The 14,345-nt window shown below is 31.8% G+C and overlaps 1 protein-coding gene and 1 long non-coding RNA gene across 5 annotated transcripts; one reads left to right on the top strand and one right to left on the bottom strand.

Moving 5' to 3' along the window:
- Nucleotides 1-2,553: 2,553 nt before the first annotated feature.
- LOC112128215 lies at nucleotides 2,554-4,344 on the bottom strand. Its single transcript, XR_002910902.1, has 2 exons — nucleotides 4,305-4,344; nucleotides 2,554-3,148 (listed from the first exon to the last, which is right to left on the bottom strand). It is a non-coding gene; the product is annotated as an uncharacterized LOC112128215 (long non-coding RNA).
- On the top strand, nucleotides 3,953-11,991 carry LOC106669137 (mitochondrial dicarboxylate carrier). Of its 4 annotated transcripts, none has more exons than XM_014398433.2 (7): nucleotides 3,953-4,240; nucleotides 4,714-4,817; nucleotides 7,951-8,106; nucleotides 9,312-9,475; nucleotides 11,005-11,212; nucleotides 11,285-11,422; nucleotides 11,490-11,990. In XM_014398433.2, exons 2-7 carry the CDS (start codon nucleotides 4,719-4,721, stop codon nucleotides 11,595-11,597), a joined length of 873 nt encoding a protein of 290 aa, XP_014253919.1. In that variant the 5' UTR covers nucleotides 3,953-4,240; nucleotides 4,714-4,718; the 3' UTR covers nucleotides 11,598-11,990. The 4 variants fall into 4 exon arrangements, with proteins under 4 accessions (XP_014253919.1, XP_014253918.1, XP_014253920.1 ...); XM_014398432.2 differs by lacking the exon at nucleotides 3,953-4,240 and adding an exon at nucleotides 4,407-4,648; XM_014398434.2 differs by lacking the exon at nucleotides 3,953-4,240 and adding an exon at nucleotides 4,457-4,484 and having other exon boundaries at nucleotides 11,490-11,991.
- Nucleotides 11,992-14,345: the final 2,354 nt, after the last annotated feature.

Raw genomic sequence — 14,345 nt, 5'->3', positions numbered from 1 at the left:
AGAGCTTCCTTCTATACCAATCTTAAATATAACAAAATGTTGCTGTTGGAAATAGCGTCATGCCTCTCCCTGCTTATTTCCCTGGCATCGTGCTATCTTGCTACAATACTAGGATTTTAATCCAGAAAGAGATGTATCGTTACCAAATTCATATTCTGGACGAAATATGGGTAAAACCAACGGAAAATAATGGATTTGTGTTCGGTGGTAAACTTCATGTAGGCCAATATTGATAATTATTAATTCAACTTTATTATGACCGAAAGACTTTTACCATCTATAAAACAAACAAACTGAATCAGAATTTTTAATCATTTATGCTAATTCCAAAATCTCTTTTATACCATCCAAATGACATGTAGTAAAACATTGAAAAGGGTCAGCGTCTTGCCTCTCCCTGCTTATATCCCTGGCGTCCTGGTATAGTTCACTGTCCATACGGATTTTAAAAGGTTCATTTATTCTTCTTTAGATAGTGATCGTTAAAAAAATATGATGATGTAATTTATTTCGCCCAGTACATTTTCTGAATTTATTTCCCTAATAGAATTCTGTACATAATATTCTGAAGAAGCTAGTGCTCCTAAAGAAGTAAGCAGGTAATAAAATTATACTGTTTCTTTTTATTATATTCTGTACAACAAATATAAAAGATAAATCAATAAATCCAAACCGTCTACTACCTACATGATGGATGAAATTAATTATGTTCCTCGATAACAAATGACTGACTGGGTAACACAAATTAAATTTAAATCACTTCAGCCTATTACTCCCGTTTGTTCGAAAGAGATAAATAGGATTGTATATGACAAGGACTTAGTTTGAACAGAAAATCCGACATTTGACGTCCTGTCAGGGCGAAGTTAGACAAGACGAGAGTGTGAGAGGGAGAAAACTTTGTATCTCCAACGAGAGATCTCTTGAATTGTAATCAGACTAACAATAAAACTTGCGTTTTGGGAGAAGAGATGAGTCAAAGAAGAATTTTTTAAACACTCACAACTTGAATAAAAAACTTCTTAGACTGTCGTTTTAGCCTCCCTCCCAATGCAGTTTGGACTATTTAATAATTATTAATATTTACATAAAATCTTATTCTATCTTAGCCAAACTGCTCCGTGATTGATGGGAAATTAATTAAATTGTAATTCTTAGAGGTCAAGACCAAAAAATAATACTTAAGTGAACGTAAGATATAAAGAGTTTTAAAAGTTTATTAAATAACATAATTCAACAATATTTAACGTTTACCATCTTATCAGATTAATACAGATTTCATCACATTCAAAAATTTTAGTTTCAACACGACCTTATCAGAAGTTTCGAAATGTACAAGATTACGGCACTTCTTCCAATTGTTATTTAACATTCTTGCCAAAATTATAATTGTTTCAATTAACTTGCTTATTTAAAAAAATAATTCAAATCCAATTTTAAAAAAAGCTTTAATACATAAAATTCCAAAATGAAATTCCAAATTACTATGCGGTTTAATAAGATTATACTGTTTCTTTTTATTATATTCTGTATAACAAATATAAAAGATAAATCAATAAACCCAAACCGGTGTACTACTAAAATTTTATGGCAACGAATCTGCTTCTATCGTGGTGTCTGTAGTTTTTCTATATACGTCTATTTCAATTAGGTTATTTATTATGGACAATTAATTATTCTTTTTATCTCAACCAAACCCTTAGATAAAAAGAATAATTAATTGTAATAATAAATATCAATCAAATCAATTATGACCACTAAGCAAATATAGATTAATATGGACAATAATCATGCAGTAATTATTTTATTTATTTTAATTCCACGTACAATATTTACATATTTGCAGTTTACATATTTGCTTGAGTACCTGAGTATTAAGTACCTGTTTAAAACTTCACCTATTACTTAGAGATACATACTATACTTGAACTAAATGAATATCGGTTTTGTTAATTTATTATGGAGTCTTAAGTGAAAAGTTTAAACAATCATCTTTATTCATTTCCGAGGTAAAAAAAAATTAATTAATTGGAGGAATTCTTTCATTTCCTCCTTCATTCTTTCAGATCCTCAATACTCCCGACCAAATACATAAAATATCGTCTACATAGCGTTTCCAAAAAAAGGGGAGATTTGGAGATTTAATTAATTTGTTATTTGATTTGAAAAGAAATTTTTCAAACTTATCCATGAATATTTCGGCACAAATTGGAGATAGTGGATCCATTTCATAAAATTTATTATTACATTTACAATAATTAGTTAGTAGGCATATATTTAAGAGGTCTCTTATATCATTTTTTACAAATTCGTTAATAGAGGTCTTTGTTTTAAGAGTTTAGTACATTTTTCAACAGGGATATTTTTAAATAAATTATTAACATCAAATGACACTAAAATAATTTTTTTAACGAGGGTTCGCAACAGCAAAGGTTACATAAACCCAGGGGGTGCCGGTGTTTTTGAAAAAAGCACATTTGTAAGTATGTCGGGTTCGAATCCATTGGCCCTGGATTCGAACCCGGGACCTTTACCTTACAGTGATGAGCGCCGTGTCAACGCCTAAACCGTTGCGGCCACCGACGCCCCTACATTCGTTATTGTTTAGGATTTCTTCCGTAGAAATGTATTTTTGGAGTTCAGTGATTACCATACTATCTCCTTTATTGACTTTTAAAAGAAGAACGTTGTTATTTTTTTTAACGTTTTATCAATAGACCTAATTGGGATATTTAATTCTTTGACGTTTAGAGTGATCAAGTTTGATTCTTCTGAAAAAAATCCTTCCCATCTTCGAAGAACAAACATTATTCCAAGAATCCTTCCCATCTTTGAAGAACAAAACTGTTCCATTTCACCAGTTTGGCTTCCGTAAACATCACTCCACAATCCAGCAATTCCACCGTGTTGTAGACGCTATTCCTTCCTCTCTTGAGCTGAAACAGTACTGCTCGGGTGCTTTCTTTGTTGTGGCTCAAGCCTTTGATAGGGTCTGGCATTGGGTTTGCTCATATTTGACTGGCTGCTTCTTTCAGGTCAGCCAGGAACATCTTGCTCTTCTACTATCCTGGTATGGCCGGAGTCCCACAGGGTATTATCCTCGGACCGAGTTTTTATTCAACGTATACTGTTGACTTTCCTACCCATCCTGAAATGAGAACTGGTTAAACTTAGCATTATTGAAAACTAAATTAAATATAATATAGTAAGTAATAGAAATATGTAAAATTTAGAAAACAAAAATACTAAAAAAATAAATAATAATAATAATATGTAATAATAAAAATATAAAAAAAGAAAGAGTTGCTGGCGATTAATTTTAGAAATCGTCTTTTAATATCGGAGATTGAGCAGTTGAAAAAATCTATTTGTGAATTATTATCATCTTTCAATATTCTGTTAATTCCAGTGAACTTAAGAAAATCGGCTTTTAGGAAAGGAATGTGGAAAGTTTGGCAGGATCTAGTGGTATAATTTGGGACATTGAAGGAAATAGAATGAAGGAGGTCTGGACCGTCGATGGTACTATGGAGGATTTTATGGAGGAAAATAAGATTTATTTGTCCTCTGCGGGATGAAAGTGACCTACTTTAGAATCACTTTCTGCGAACAAGATGTTTTTTTACAAAAACTTCAAATTTAATTAGTATCCCATTGTGTTTTTCAAATTTTTATGCATAATTGAGTCATTATTGTCATATTTTGGCATTGAAATGTGAATGGTTTAATTATATTTGTAGTTGTTGTTCCCTGTGTTACCTAACTCAATGATGTGTGCCCAATATATTTTAAATCAAACTATTTTTGTGTAATGAATCGCTACTTCAGATATTTTTAGGATATAGTAAAAGTTGGTTTCTAAATTTAAAGTGCTAGATAAGACAAAATAAATCTTTCCACTCGACATGGGCCAAGAATAAATCAGGACGCGGGAGCCTGCGCGTTCGGACGATCGTCGTGACGAACTCGTCCGGAATACACGTTAGAGTGCCGGTTTCGAAAAAAAAATAAAATAAAATAAACGTAAAGCACGCTTTTTAATTTTTCCACCCTGTGTCGAAATCAACCGTTGTATTTATTCAGTTCCAAGAAACTTTCGGAAAATTTCCCAAAACTTTCATGAATGAGAAACGAGCCGGCCTCCCGTCAACCCGTCGGGCAATGATGTAACGAGTCCTTGGGTTAACAACTTATCTGAAATGGACAAAACAAGGCCAGTAGGCAAGTTCCCTCGATCCAGGTAAGAAGTTTTAGCAAAAATCCTTTTAAATATTTCCGTAGAATTTGCCAAAAATCTCACTTACGAGACTTTTATCTTATCAGCACTTGTAGGAGGTAATGTTCAATTGATCCTGTTATCCTATTATCTAATCATTGTTTCTTTATCACTCGCAAAAAATGGGGGAAAAAAGAAGAACCAGTGCTCCATAATTTGATTTAATTTAAATGTATTATTACATTTTTCTTTTGAAATCTGTTCAGATGTAAGATAGATTCTTGTTCGAGTTTTAACTTAACATAAAGTGAATTATCTTAATGAAATGACCGTGCACTATTACTGCTGTGTCATGAGTTTTTGAACATGAGTTTTCTAACTAGTCATCAATACGTTTGTGAGCGAATAGAAGAGGAAAACTTGCTCTCTTCAGTCCGTTTTCATTGTCCCGTCGCACGTAAGCAGGATTAAGCAAGGATTTTTTTTTCCTTTTTTAGGTGAGATGACGAAGAAAGGCGAAGGGAAAGTTGCCCGGTGGTACTTCGGAGGGCTCTCCTCAGCAGGAGCTGCCTGCTTTACGCACCCCCTGGATCTACTCAAGGTGATTTTTAAAAAAATTAAATATCCTTATATAACTTGTGACCGCATATTAGAAATGACATGTATAGACTGATTTTGGTCAAGTTGAATATTATGCTGGAAAAGTAATCAGGTTGAGAAAACTGTTAATTATCCAAGTTTTCTAAGCAATTAAAAAAAATTATTAAATATTAGGTTGTCTGGAAAATAATGTAGTTATGGTTATAAATTAATAAACAGTTAAATAAATTATTTTAAAAAATTGTCAATAATTAAAATACTCTCCATCACACTCAATACATTTCTCCCAACATGATGGCAACTTTTCTATACCCTCTGAATAGAATTTTGAGTCTTTATTATTAACAAATTCTTTAAACACATTTTTAACGACTTTTGATCAATAAATTTTTTATGTTATAAAATGTCCAGGTATATGAAAAATGGTAGTTGGTAGGCGAGAGGTCTGGAGAACAGGGAGGGTGAAACAGAAGCTCATAGCCAAGATCCAACAGCTTTCGTGTTGTCACATGTGAGACATGGGGTCGAGCATATAACAGAATCGGCCTTGTCTGGTTGCCAATTTCTAGTGGATTGCTTCATTGTTTCACTGAGATTCAACAAGCTGAAGTAAATCAGCCCAAATAAAGCCCACCAAAGTCTCCATCACCTTTTTTAAATAAGTAGGAGGAAAATTGGTACTGCTTCTCCTTTAACGAGCCATTGTCCCGAATGTCTGCTCTTATCATAGAGAATCCACTTTTCCTCACAAGTAACAATTCTACCCAGAAAATGTTTGTTTCTATTTCATCATAGAAGTGTTGCTCAAACTTGATAACGATGATTTTTTTTGCATTCGTTTAATGCATGAGAAACCCAAATTTCCAGCTTTTTCATCTTTCCAATTGACTTACGGTGGTCAGCGATGGTCGATTGACTAACTGAAAGATTCTCTGCAAATTCTCGAACAGTTCTTCTGGGATTTTTTCATCCAAAGCTTTGCTATTCAATGCTAAAGTCTCTCTCTCGAAATTTTTTAAACCATCTCTAAAGTGCTCTTACTCACACTGCCATTACCCTTTATTAATGTATCTGACCATTTTGGCACCAGTCCAGCAGAGTATAAACTCGTAAAACAAAATTATGTGAAAATCACGTGTTGTCATCTTATTAAAGACTGAATTATTCCCAAATAATGAAATGCTACATATTTTTGTTTGGAAGAGGACTAAAAAGTGTTGACATTCATCCAAAAGAATAATCCATCAAACATAAACAATATTAATAGAGGGGTAATTGAAAGAAAACATGAAAACCTGCATTATTTTCCAAACAACCCAATAAATATTACTATTTTATTCTATACTCAAGTCTGCAACATTGATTTCCACAATATTCTTTTCTTTTTTTTTTAAGTAATGCAAGTGACCTTTACATTTTCTTTTAACTGTTTAACTGGTTCATTATGCTAAAAAGACAAGTTACTCTTTGAAATTCAAGTTCAATGACCAAAAAATTACATAACACAGTTTATCAGGGCTGAATGGGCTCTGCCAGCTGAACGATGATTGTTATGTAATCAACCTGGCCAGGCAGTCTGGGTATGAGTAAACTAGAGTGAATAATAGTTCTCGGTTTGTTAATTTATAGTCCTATCCTTTCCAAATGTTTATCTTTTATTTTTACCTTTTTCTTTCTTTTTTTTCTTTTTACCAAACCGCTGATTTTCATTGTCAGACATTGTTTTTCTAATGTAAATATTATCATACAACAATAAATACTTCTAACCAGGTACAATTGCAGGCTAAAAATGAAAATGAACCTGTTTGGACAATTCCGACATTATGTTGTCTGGGAGCGTAAGTGTAAGGATGCAAATTACATGGAATTCGTTTTGTAAAGATTGTCTGAAAAAAAAAAATAATGCAAGCATTTTATAATGCATAAACCATTGTTAGTTATTCTAAAATACGTTCAGACATCCTTATTGTCAGGTGAATGGGGTTCTTTTATCGAGGAAAACAAATGTTTATATCCCAATTTACAAATTTATTTGTATGACAGAGCAAACACAGTACAACTTTAAGACTTAAACATTTTGACAATTGGTAATTTTAAAAATTAACAATATGCATCAATTTTTTAGTAACATTTCCTATCAGGAATGAGATGCATAAACAACTGATAAAGAAAAAGGTCAAATATTTTGTCATGAGGGTAAAAGTGTAAAAAGATGTTTAAAATACATGTTACAAGTTTTATATCCAACTTTGAAATTACATAGAATCATTATCATTCTGTAATGCCTCTTGTTGGAAAATTTCTAATTATTTAAACATTAACATTTACTCTTAATTATTTTAGACCGGGTCATTATACTCTTTGAACTATATTCTTACACACTGCATCCAGTTCAGTAAATTTATAAATCCAAGTTTGAAATTACACAGAAGCATCATCATTCCATATAGCCTCTGATTGTGAAGTGTTTAATTATTTAGTAGTCGAGCGGTTAAGGTGTCAGACTCTTGGCTAGTAGATCCCAAAGTTGTGAGTTCAATAACAACTGTCACCTATGGACTTTTTTTCTGAAGCCTAAGGGGACCGGTGGCCATAATTGAAAAAATTGACACGGCACTCATCAATGGAAGGTCTGGGACGGGATTGGATCTCAGCAACCCTGAATTTGGTCACAACCCCTTCAAAAATGAGTTTCTTCAATGGAAAAACACTGGCACACCAGAGGCTCAAATTCATCCCCGCATTTTGCGAGCCCCCAAAAAATGGAGCCAGGAAGGAAGTACAATAAGCTGTAGAATAGAGGGGGAACTCCTCTATTTCCTGGTATCCATTATATAAAAATAAATATGAAAAAAAAATGTTACCATGTTAACATTTTTTATGTTCTGTACGAGGAAAGAAAACTTGTTTATTATGCTCTAGGAGAAATTTTCCCTTAATACAATGGATTTTGGATTTGGATTTATATAAGCTTAATAAATCTCTTCCAAAAATTGCATATTTCAAGGGAAAATTATGATAATTCAATTTATTAATTCGATTAATAAATCAATTAATTCAACTTCAATTTATTATAATTAAGCACTCATTATAACATTTTGAATGGTTGTGTAATCTCAATAATCTTTGATCAGGTACAACTACAGACTCAGCAGGAGACGAAACTAGGTGTCATCAAACTCACGACGAACATCATCAAACAAGATGGCATCTTGTCGTTGTACAATGGAATTTCGGCTTCTCTCCTCAGACAGCTCACCTATTCCACTGCACGGTTTGGCATATATGAGGTAAACGCTGAAAGCATACTTCCCACATTGTGTTGTGTTCTATTCATCCACATTTGTTACGTTATAAATCTAGGCTGTTCTCAAGGGTGACGTTTCAGGTTGCATGATGACAAGACAACTAAAGGGATATTTTTGGTTAATTAAAGCAAGGTGATAAAATGTTTTGTAGAGTTTGTCGTTGTTTTTTTGTTTAAAAAATATTATAAATGTAAATTAATACTATACTACTTTTCTTCTCTTCTTTGAATTATTGTAAAATTTCAATCGTTATTAACAAAATAGGGATGGTTAGGGAAATTCCCTAAACAAAATAATTTTCTTCTTGTTTATCAATTAATTATGAACAGAACCAGAGATTAAATGTGTCAAGTTTCTACAGCAGGCTTGCCAAACTTTACTGTTATACTTTAACGACAGTATCATATTTAAACTCTCTAACATTATCAGTGAATGTCAGTAGTTGATTTATTTATGTCTTTATCCTAAAACTAGAGCCACAATCTACTCTCCTTATCTGAGTGCAAACTTCATATCAACATTAGAATACTGGGAACCGTGCAAAATAAAAATTAAGTTGCAAAATACATATGTGATAAAATATTTTTTCATTATAAGCTTGAATTAATTTTTAAATTACCTTTTTACCATTGTAATCAAATTTTTAAAAAAATCCTTTATCCATTTCCTTCATGCATATTAAAAAATCATTTTTAAAATAATACTTTAGTAGGATTGGTTCTCATTAACCTACCTAAAGTCAAGTTGTTTTAAACAAAATCTTGTATAAATAATAAAATAATAAATAAACAAAATGACATTATACATTATTTTACACACTTTAAATTAACAACCATTTTTTAATAATTATTATGATGATGGTGATGATTAGTCATACTTCAACACACAACAGACTTATCTTTAAATAAAGTCACTTGTAACAACCAATAAACTTTCCTTTAATTAATGTCGTTTGAAGCTTTGCTTGTAATTTAACTTATATAATATTTTCATCAACAGAAGAGAGTGTCATTTTCTTTGTTTCAGTAATACAATTTATTTGTATATTAACAAAACTAATACATAAATAAGTAATTGTCCTTTGTTAATAAACCATACAACATTTCTTTGAAATTGTAAATGACTTTATTGTATTTTCGTATCTTTGATATTTTGGAACAATGTTTAAAAGATATAATCTATTAAAGGTACTTAATCAGTCGCACAATGGTGACGGTCCTGTACCTTTCTACAAGAAGGTCGTAATTGCCGGGTTGGCTGGTGCCGCAGGCGGTGTCGTTGGATCACCGGCAGACCTTGTTAATGTCCGAATGCAGAATGATATCAAACTAGCTCCAGAACAGAGGCGAAAGTGAGTATTTTTCAAATTGGAATTTTGCATGTTTTTTTCTTCTTCTTTTTAAACTGTGTAAGTTCATATTAATCTTTCTCTGAATATAAAGATAATTTATAACCATTTGTATAAATTAAACCAAGTTTTAGTTCTTACTGTAAACTTGGTTACTTTCAGCAACTCATTTGATTTTTGTGTACTTCCAATTTTTCAGCTCCCTCTTTGCTTCTGCAGTTTACAACTAGGGAAAACGAATCTCAGTAAGATACATGTTCCGATTTTGCACAAATGTTCCTTCTTCCTTTATAATTATTATAAAATAAATGTACAATTCATTTCACAATGATGTTTTTAAACGAGCATGGGAATGATTTTTTCTATACTGTAATTATAATTGTCTGAACCATTTTCTGTATCTTACAATATTTATTTTATCTATTTCATCATTGTTCTCAAATTAGATTACTGTCACATAAATTAGCTTATAGGATTACGATAGATCACAAAGCTAATATAGAAATAAATATATTTTGACTATATTTTTAAACTGACAATTATTTAGTATAGATTATTAGAATATTTTATTAGTTTAAACATTAAATATGTAATTAAAGTATGCTGTTTTTGATCATATAGACATTTTTTGATAATGAAGAGAAATTCCTAAGTAAATTTTTATAGTTTGTAGGATTTAGTTGTTAATTATTTATAATTTTTATAACTGATCTCAAATTGCATTTTTTATGACAGGGTCAAAATATTATCCAGTTAATTATTGTCTTTTTCCAAATTACATAATGATTGAATAATTCTGACCTTTGTGATCAGATCTCTCCATGTGGTCTATGGGGTGATTAATCTGTAATATGATTGGTAATTCCTATCCTAATCACACTTTTGATCAGTTAGATCTCCTGTATCAAAATTCTGAAATTATTTTATTTTTTCAAATTTTTGAATAAAATTAAAAGAGCAATCTCAGATGTCAGGCCCAGAATTTTTATGTGACAAATTAAAGTATTGGATATCCTAACACTCTCAGTCTCTGTGATGCTATTTTTCCAAATAATGTATCTAAATGTATAAATAATTTCCTGTAGAATAAACAGGAAAGAAGAAACAACTAAAAAATATGTTTCCTGAGTTAGTTTTTATTATAAATCAACTTAACAAAAATTATATTAATCCATATATGTATGTTTAACAGTCGTAATTGACCTATTAATTATTTCAGTTAATTTCAACCAAAACTTTAGACGTGAAATAATTAATAAAAATTATTTGTGTTTGTTTTGCCTTCATTTAATTTTAATAGTGCATGGGCAACTTCAGTTTACACTGTTACTGTTCAGCTTAAAATGGGCTCTTTTTCTTGCTTTTGGGAGGAAATTGAAAATGAACTATTTTAAATTAATGCATTAATGCATCTTAATAAACTTTTTGATCTTGGCAATTTTATTAATAAAAACAAATATTTCTTCAAAAAGAATGTAATTTTTCAAAAGCTCTTAAGTAATTATTTTATTTTTTATTTTTGTTGTTGACAGCTATAAAAATGCTGTAGATGGCCTGTATCGAGTTTTGACTGAAGAGGGGCCAAGACGGTGTTTCTCAGGTGCAAGTATGGCGACTTCGAGAGCAATATTTATGACAATAGGACAATTGGCATTCTATGACTTATTCAAGTCCTTTATTCTAAGCTTCACTACTTTTGGAGACACACCCACAACACACTTCCTAGCCAGTTTAGGAGCTGTGAGTTTTTTTTTTTTCCTCAATCTTAAGACAATCCTGTTAATTGCTTGGGGGGGGTTTTCTCTTTGGTAGGGAGGTGTAGCTACTATAATGACCCAACCATTGGATGTTATGAAGACTAGAGCAATGAATGCCAAAGCAGGGGAATTCAAAAACATGGCAGATTTATTTTTTTATACAGCCAAACTTGGACCCCTAGGTTTTTTCAAAGTAAGGAGTTTAATTCATTAATTATAATCATTTCTATATGCAATTATTTTATTTCTTTTTTTAATAGGGTTTTGTTCCTGCATTTGTACGCTTGGCACCGCAAACAATCCTAACATTCCTTTTTATGGAGCAACTCAGGGCAAATTTTGGAATGGAGAAGAAGATCAAATGTTAAACAAGGACATCCTGCCATTAACTGTTTATAGTTGGTTGAAAATATTCATTGATAATTTTGCAATTGCACTATCAAATTCAATTCACTGTTTAAAAGCAGGAAAATTAAATTCCCCTCTTGTCCAAATTTGATGTTGTTTACTACAGGGTTATTTAAACCGTGATGTATAATTAAATAGTTTTAATGTTAAAAACTGGGTAAAAATTATTTTTACAACTCTTCAGTTTTGATTTTTAGGTGCTATTTACTAGCTTTTTTCTTGACCAAACATTTTGTCTTTCCTTCCAAAGGAAAATCTCTGTTGACATGTGAATTTTTTACTCTAGTTGATGTTGTTAAGTTTGGAAAAATTCTAATTTTTATATCTATTGGTTATATAATTTATTTTTAACATTTATTGTGATATATTTTTGTTAAAAATATAGTAAAAATTAACAAATGCTTATCATTACATATCATATATTTAATAAACAGCAGTATTGTTCTAAAATTTTTTATATCATATTCAACCCACTTTTATGAATTCTTGCTTCATAACCCTGCATTGCCAGAGAGATAGTGAAAAGTGTTATCTCTCTTTTTTGTAAATCCTCATGCTCATTATTTGTTATATGCACATTTTTTGGAACCCAACCTCGCTGGCTGGACGGATAAGACTGAGATATGGTCCGGGACTGCAAACACCCGACGTGGGTGATTTTTGAAGCTTGCCAGTATTTATTGTAAATTACAAAAGCTGGAATTGCGAGACGTGATAAGCTCAAGCCTGTACATGAGTTGATATGCACATGCAGATTTGACATTATGTAAATCCGAATCCAAAATCCATTATATTTTATTTTTATGTTACCATCTGATGGACAAAATTAACGCACCTCACTTAAATTTTAATGTATTTAGGTTTATTCATATTTTGCATAACAAAAAATAGGTTTGGTTGTAAAAATAAGACATTTAAAAAGAAAATGTTTATTACCTATTTCATCAAACAAAAACAAAAAATAATAATACAAAAAGAATGCCCCTAGGCGAAGGCCTGGAGCAAGTTTATCAGTATTTTGTGTATGTACATATTAGAATGTATTAGAAAGGAAAGATAAAACACAGAAGAACTAAACATTTAAACTAAACTAAATGGATAGTTTGTTAATTTTTTTTTAACATTAAAGGTTATCATCGCCTTTGTACTACCAGTGGTTTATTGGAAATTATGGAAATTTATATAAGGTTACAGAAATATCTCATTTTTAAACTTTAGAAGTACATTTCCTTTATAGTCCAGGGGATTTTGGGGTAATTTGGGGCCCACCTCAGACAAAAGTAATTATGTGTAATACATTTATCACCACAAGACACAAAGGCATGTTGGTGGTATAGATTTTTTCCATGGGGTGCTTGTGGGTCAAATTTGTATGCCCTATTTATAATCGGCATAGTACGACCCCATCACGCCTGGAAGTTTGGAAGGATGTTTCTCAAGGTTTAAAGTTTCTTTTATGTTTCTTAATTTGTAGGAAGTGGTTTGTTTCCACTGATTTTCCCAATTGTCAATTAATTTAAGTTTGAAAGCAGACTTTATATCTTCAGGATTTATTAAAACTTAGATGATGGGATTGTATGGCATTTGCTGTTTTTGTTGTTAATGAAAACTTAATATGAAACAGAACTAAGCTAGAAAAGCCACGAATCACTGGGACTGAAATTCATAGTTTTGTCTCCTTATTTTTACATGTCTCTTCATTCTGCTCTTGATAAAAATATTTGTATTTGATCCCCCTTATGAGCTGACCCTGGCATGGGCCCCTGGACATTCGGGGCATTAAGACAACAAATGTTGACAAGTTGGCCAAAAACGGGGCCAACATGGACACTGGTCCCAGAACTCTATTGTTGTTTAGCAGCCTGCCATAAAAGAGGATACATTTTAAAATGGATCCTTAATGAATCCAAAACCTGGTATGAGGCACATGAAGAGATTCATAGAAGGACCATCCGCAAAACTTACCAAAGAATTTCTGAAAGGCAACCGCAACTGAACCAGGATTCTGGTTGAACTCCTGACAGAGCACTGCCACTTAAGAAAGCACGTGCACCGGATAGGAGTACAGACAGAACTACTGTGCAGATACTGCCAGGAAGAGGAGACCGCAGAACACATTCTAAGTTTCTGTGAAGGTCTATGTAGGTGCAGGTTCTTACAACTAGGACAAGAAAAACCACAAGCAAGATCCTACACCAAGGAGCTGCTGGCAAAGCTGTGGAGGCTGATTAATAACCGAAGCTGGCCAGTGAGTTATAGCTTCAGGTTATGTACAAGGGAGCACAATAGATCTATTCAGGTCGAGGTCTCTTTTAAGCCTATCCCTATCCCCTTATAAGAGGAAGAAATTTAAATCTTGGTTGTACCAAGTTTTTTCCTTTGGAAATATTGCCATATGACTTTTTGATTTTTTAACATTATTATTTTGGTTGGTGTTAGTTTTATACGTTGTTTTTATGTATGCCTTTTTTTAATTATTATTATTTTTTTATAAATTGTTTTTCTCTACCCGAGCGGGAGGAAGGAGCTGAACCAAGTTGAAACATTTTGAAATTGCATTAAGCATGATGTATCTTGTGTAAAGCAATATTACCCTCATATTGTATTATTAAAATGGTAATTTATTTAAATAAATTAATCATCAATATATCCCTATTCGGTATTTATTTTCAGAAAATTGTTTCTTTTTAAAAGGAAAACTGAAATCA

This window comes from Cimex lectularius, unplaced genomic scaffold (genome assembly GCF_000648675.2).
Source record: "Cimex lectularius strain Harlan isolate CLEC.00 unplaced genomic scaffold, Clec_2.1 scaffold283, whole genome shotgun sequence".
Taxonomy (NCBI): Eukaryota; Metazoa; Arthropoda; class Insecta; order Hemiptera; family Cimicidae; genus Cimex; species Cimex lectularius.
Note: the sequence above shows the minus strand (reverse complement) of the source record. Positions and strands in the feature narration are given on the sequence as shown.

Excerpts from the sequence above, each read along its gene's own strand:
- LOC106669137 (XM_014398430.2), top strand. The coding sequence starts at position 4,583 with ATGAGTTTTCTAACTAGTCATCAATACGTTT. Across the intron at positions 4,614-4,713 it reads AACTAGTCATCAATACGTTT|GTGAGATGACGAAGAAAGGC; the intron begins GTGAGCGAATAG and ends TTCCTTTTTTAG. Across the intron at positions 11,213-11,284 it reads TCCTAGCCAGTTTAGGAGCT|GGAGGTGTAGCTACTATAAT; the intron begins GTGAGTTTTTTT and ends TCTCTTTGGTAG.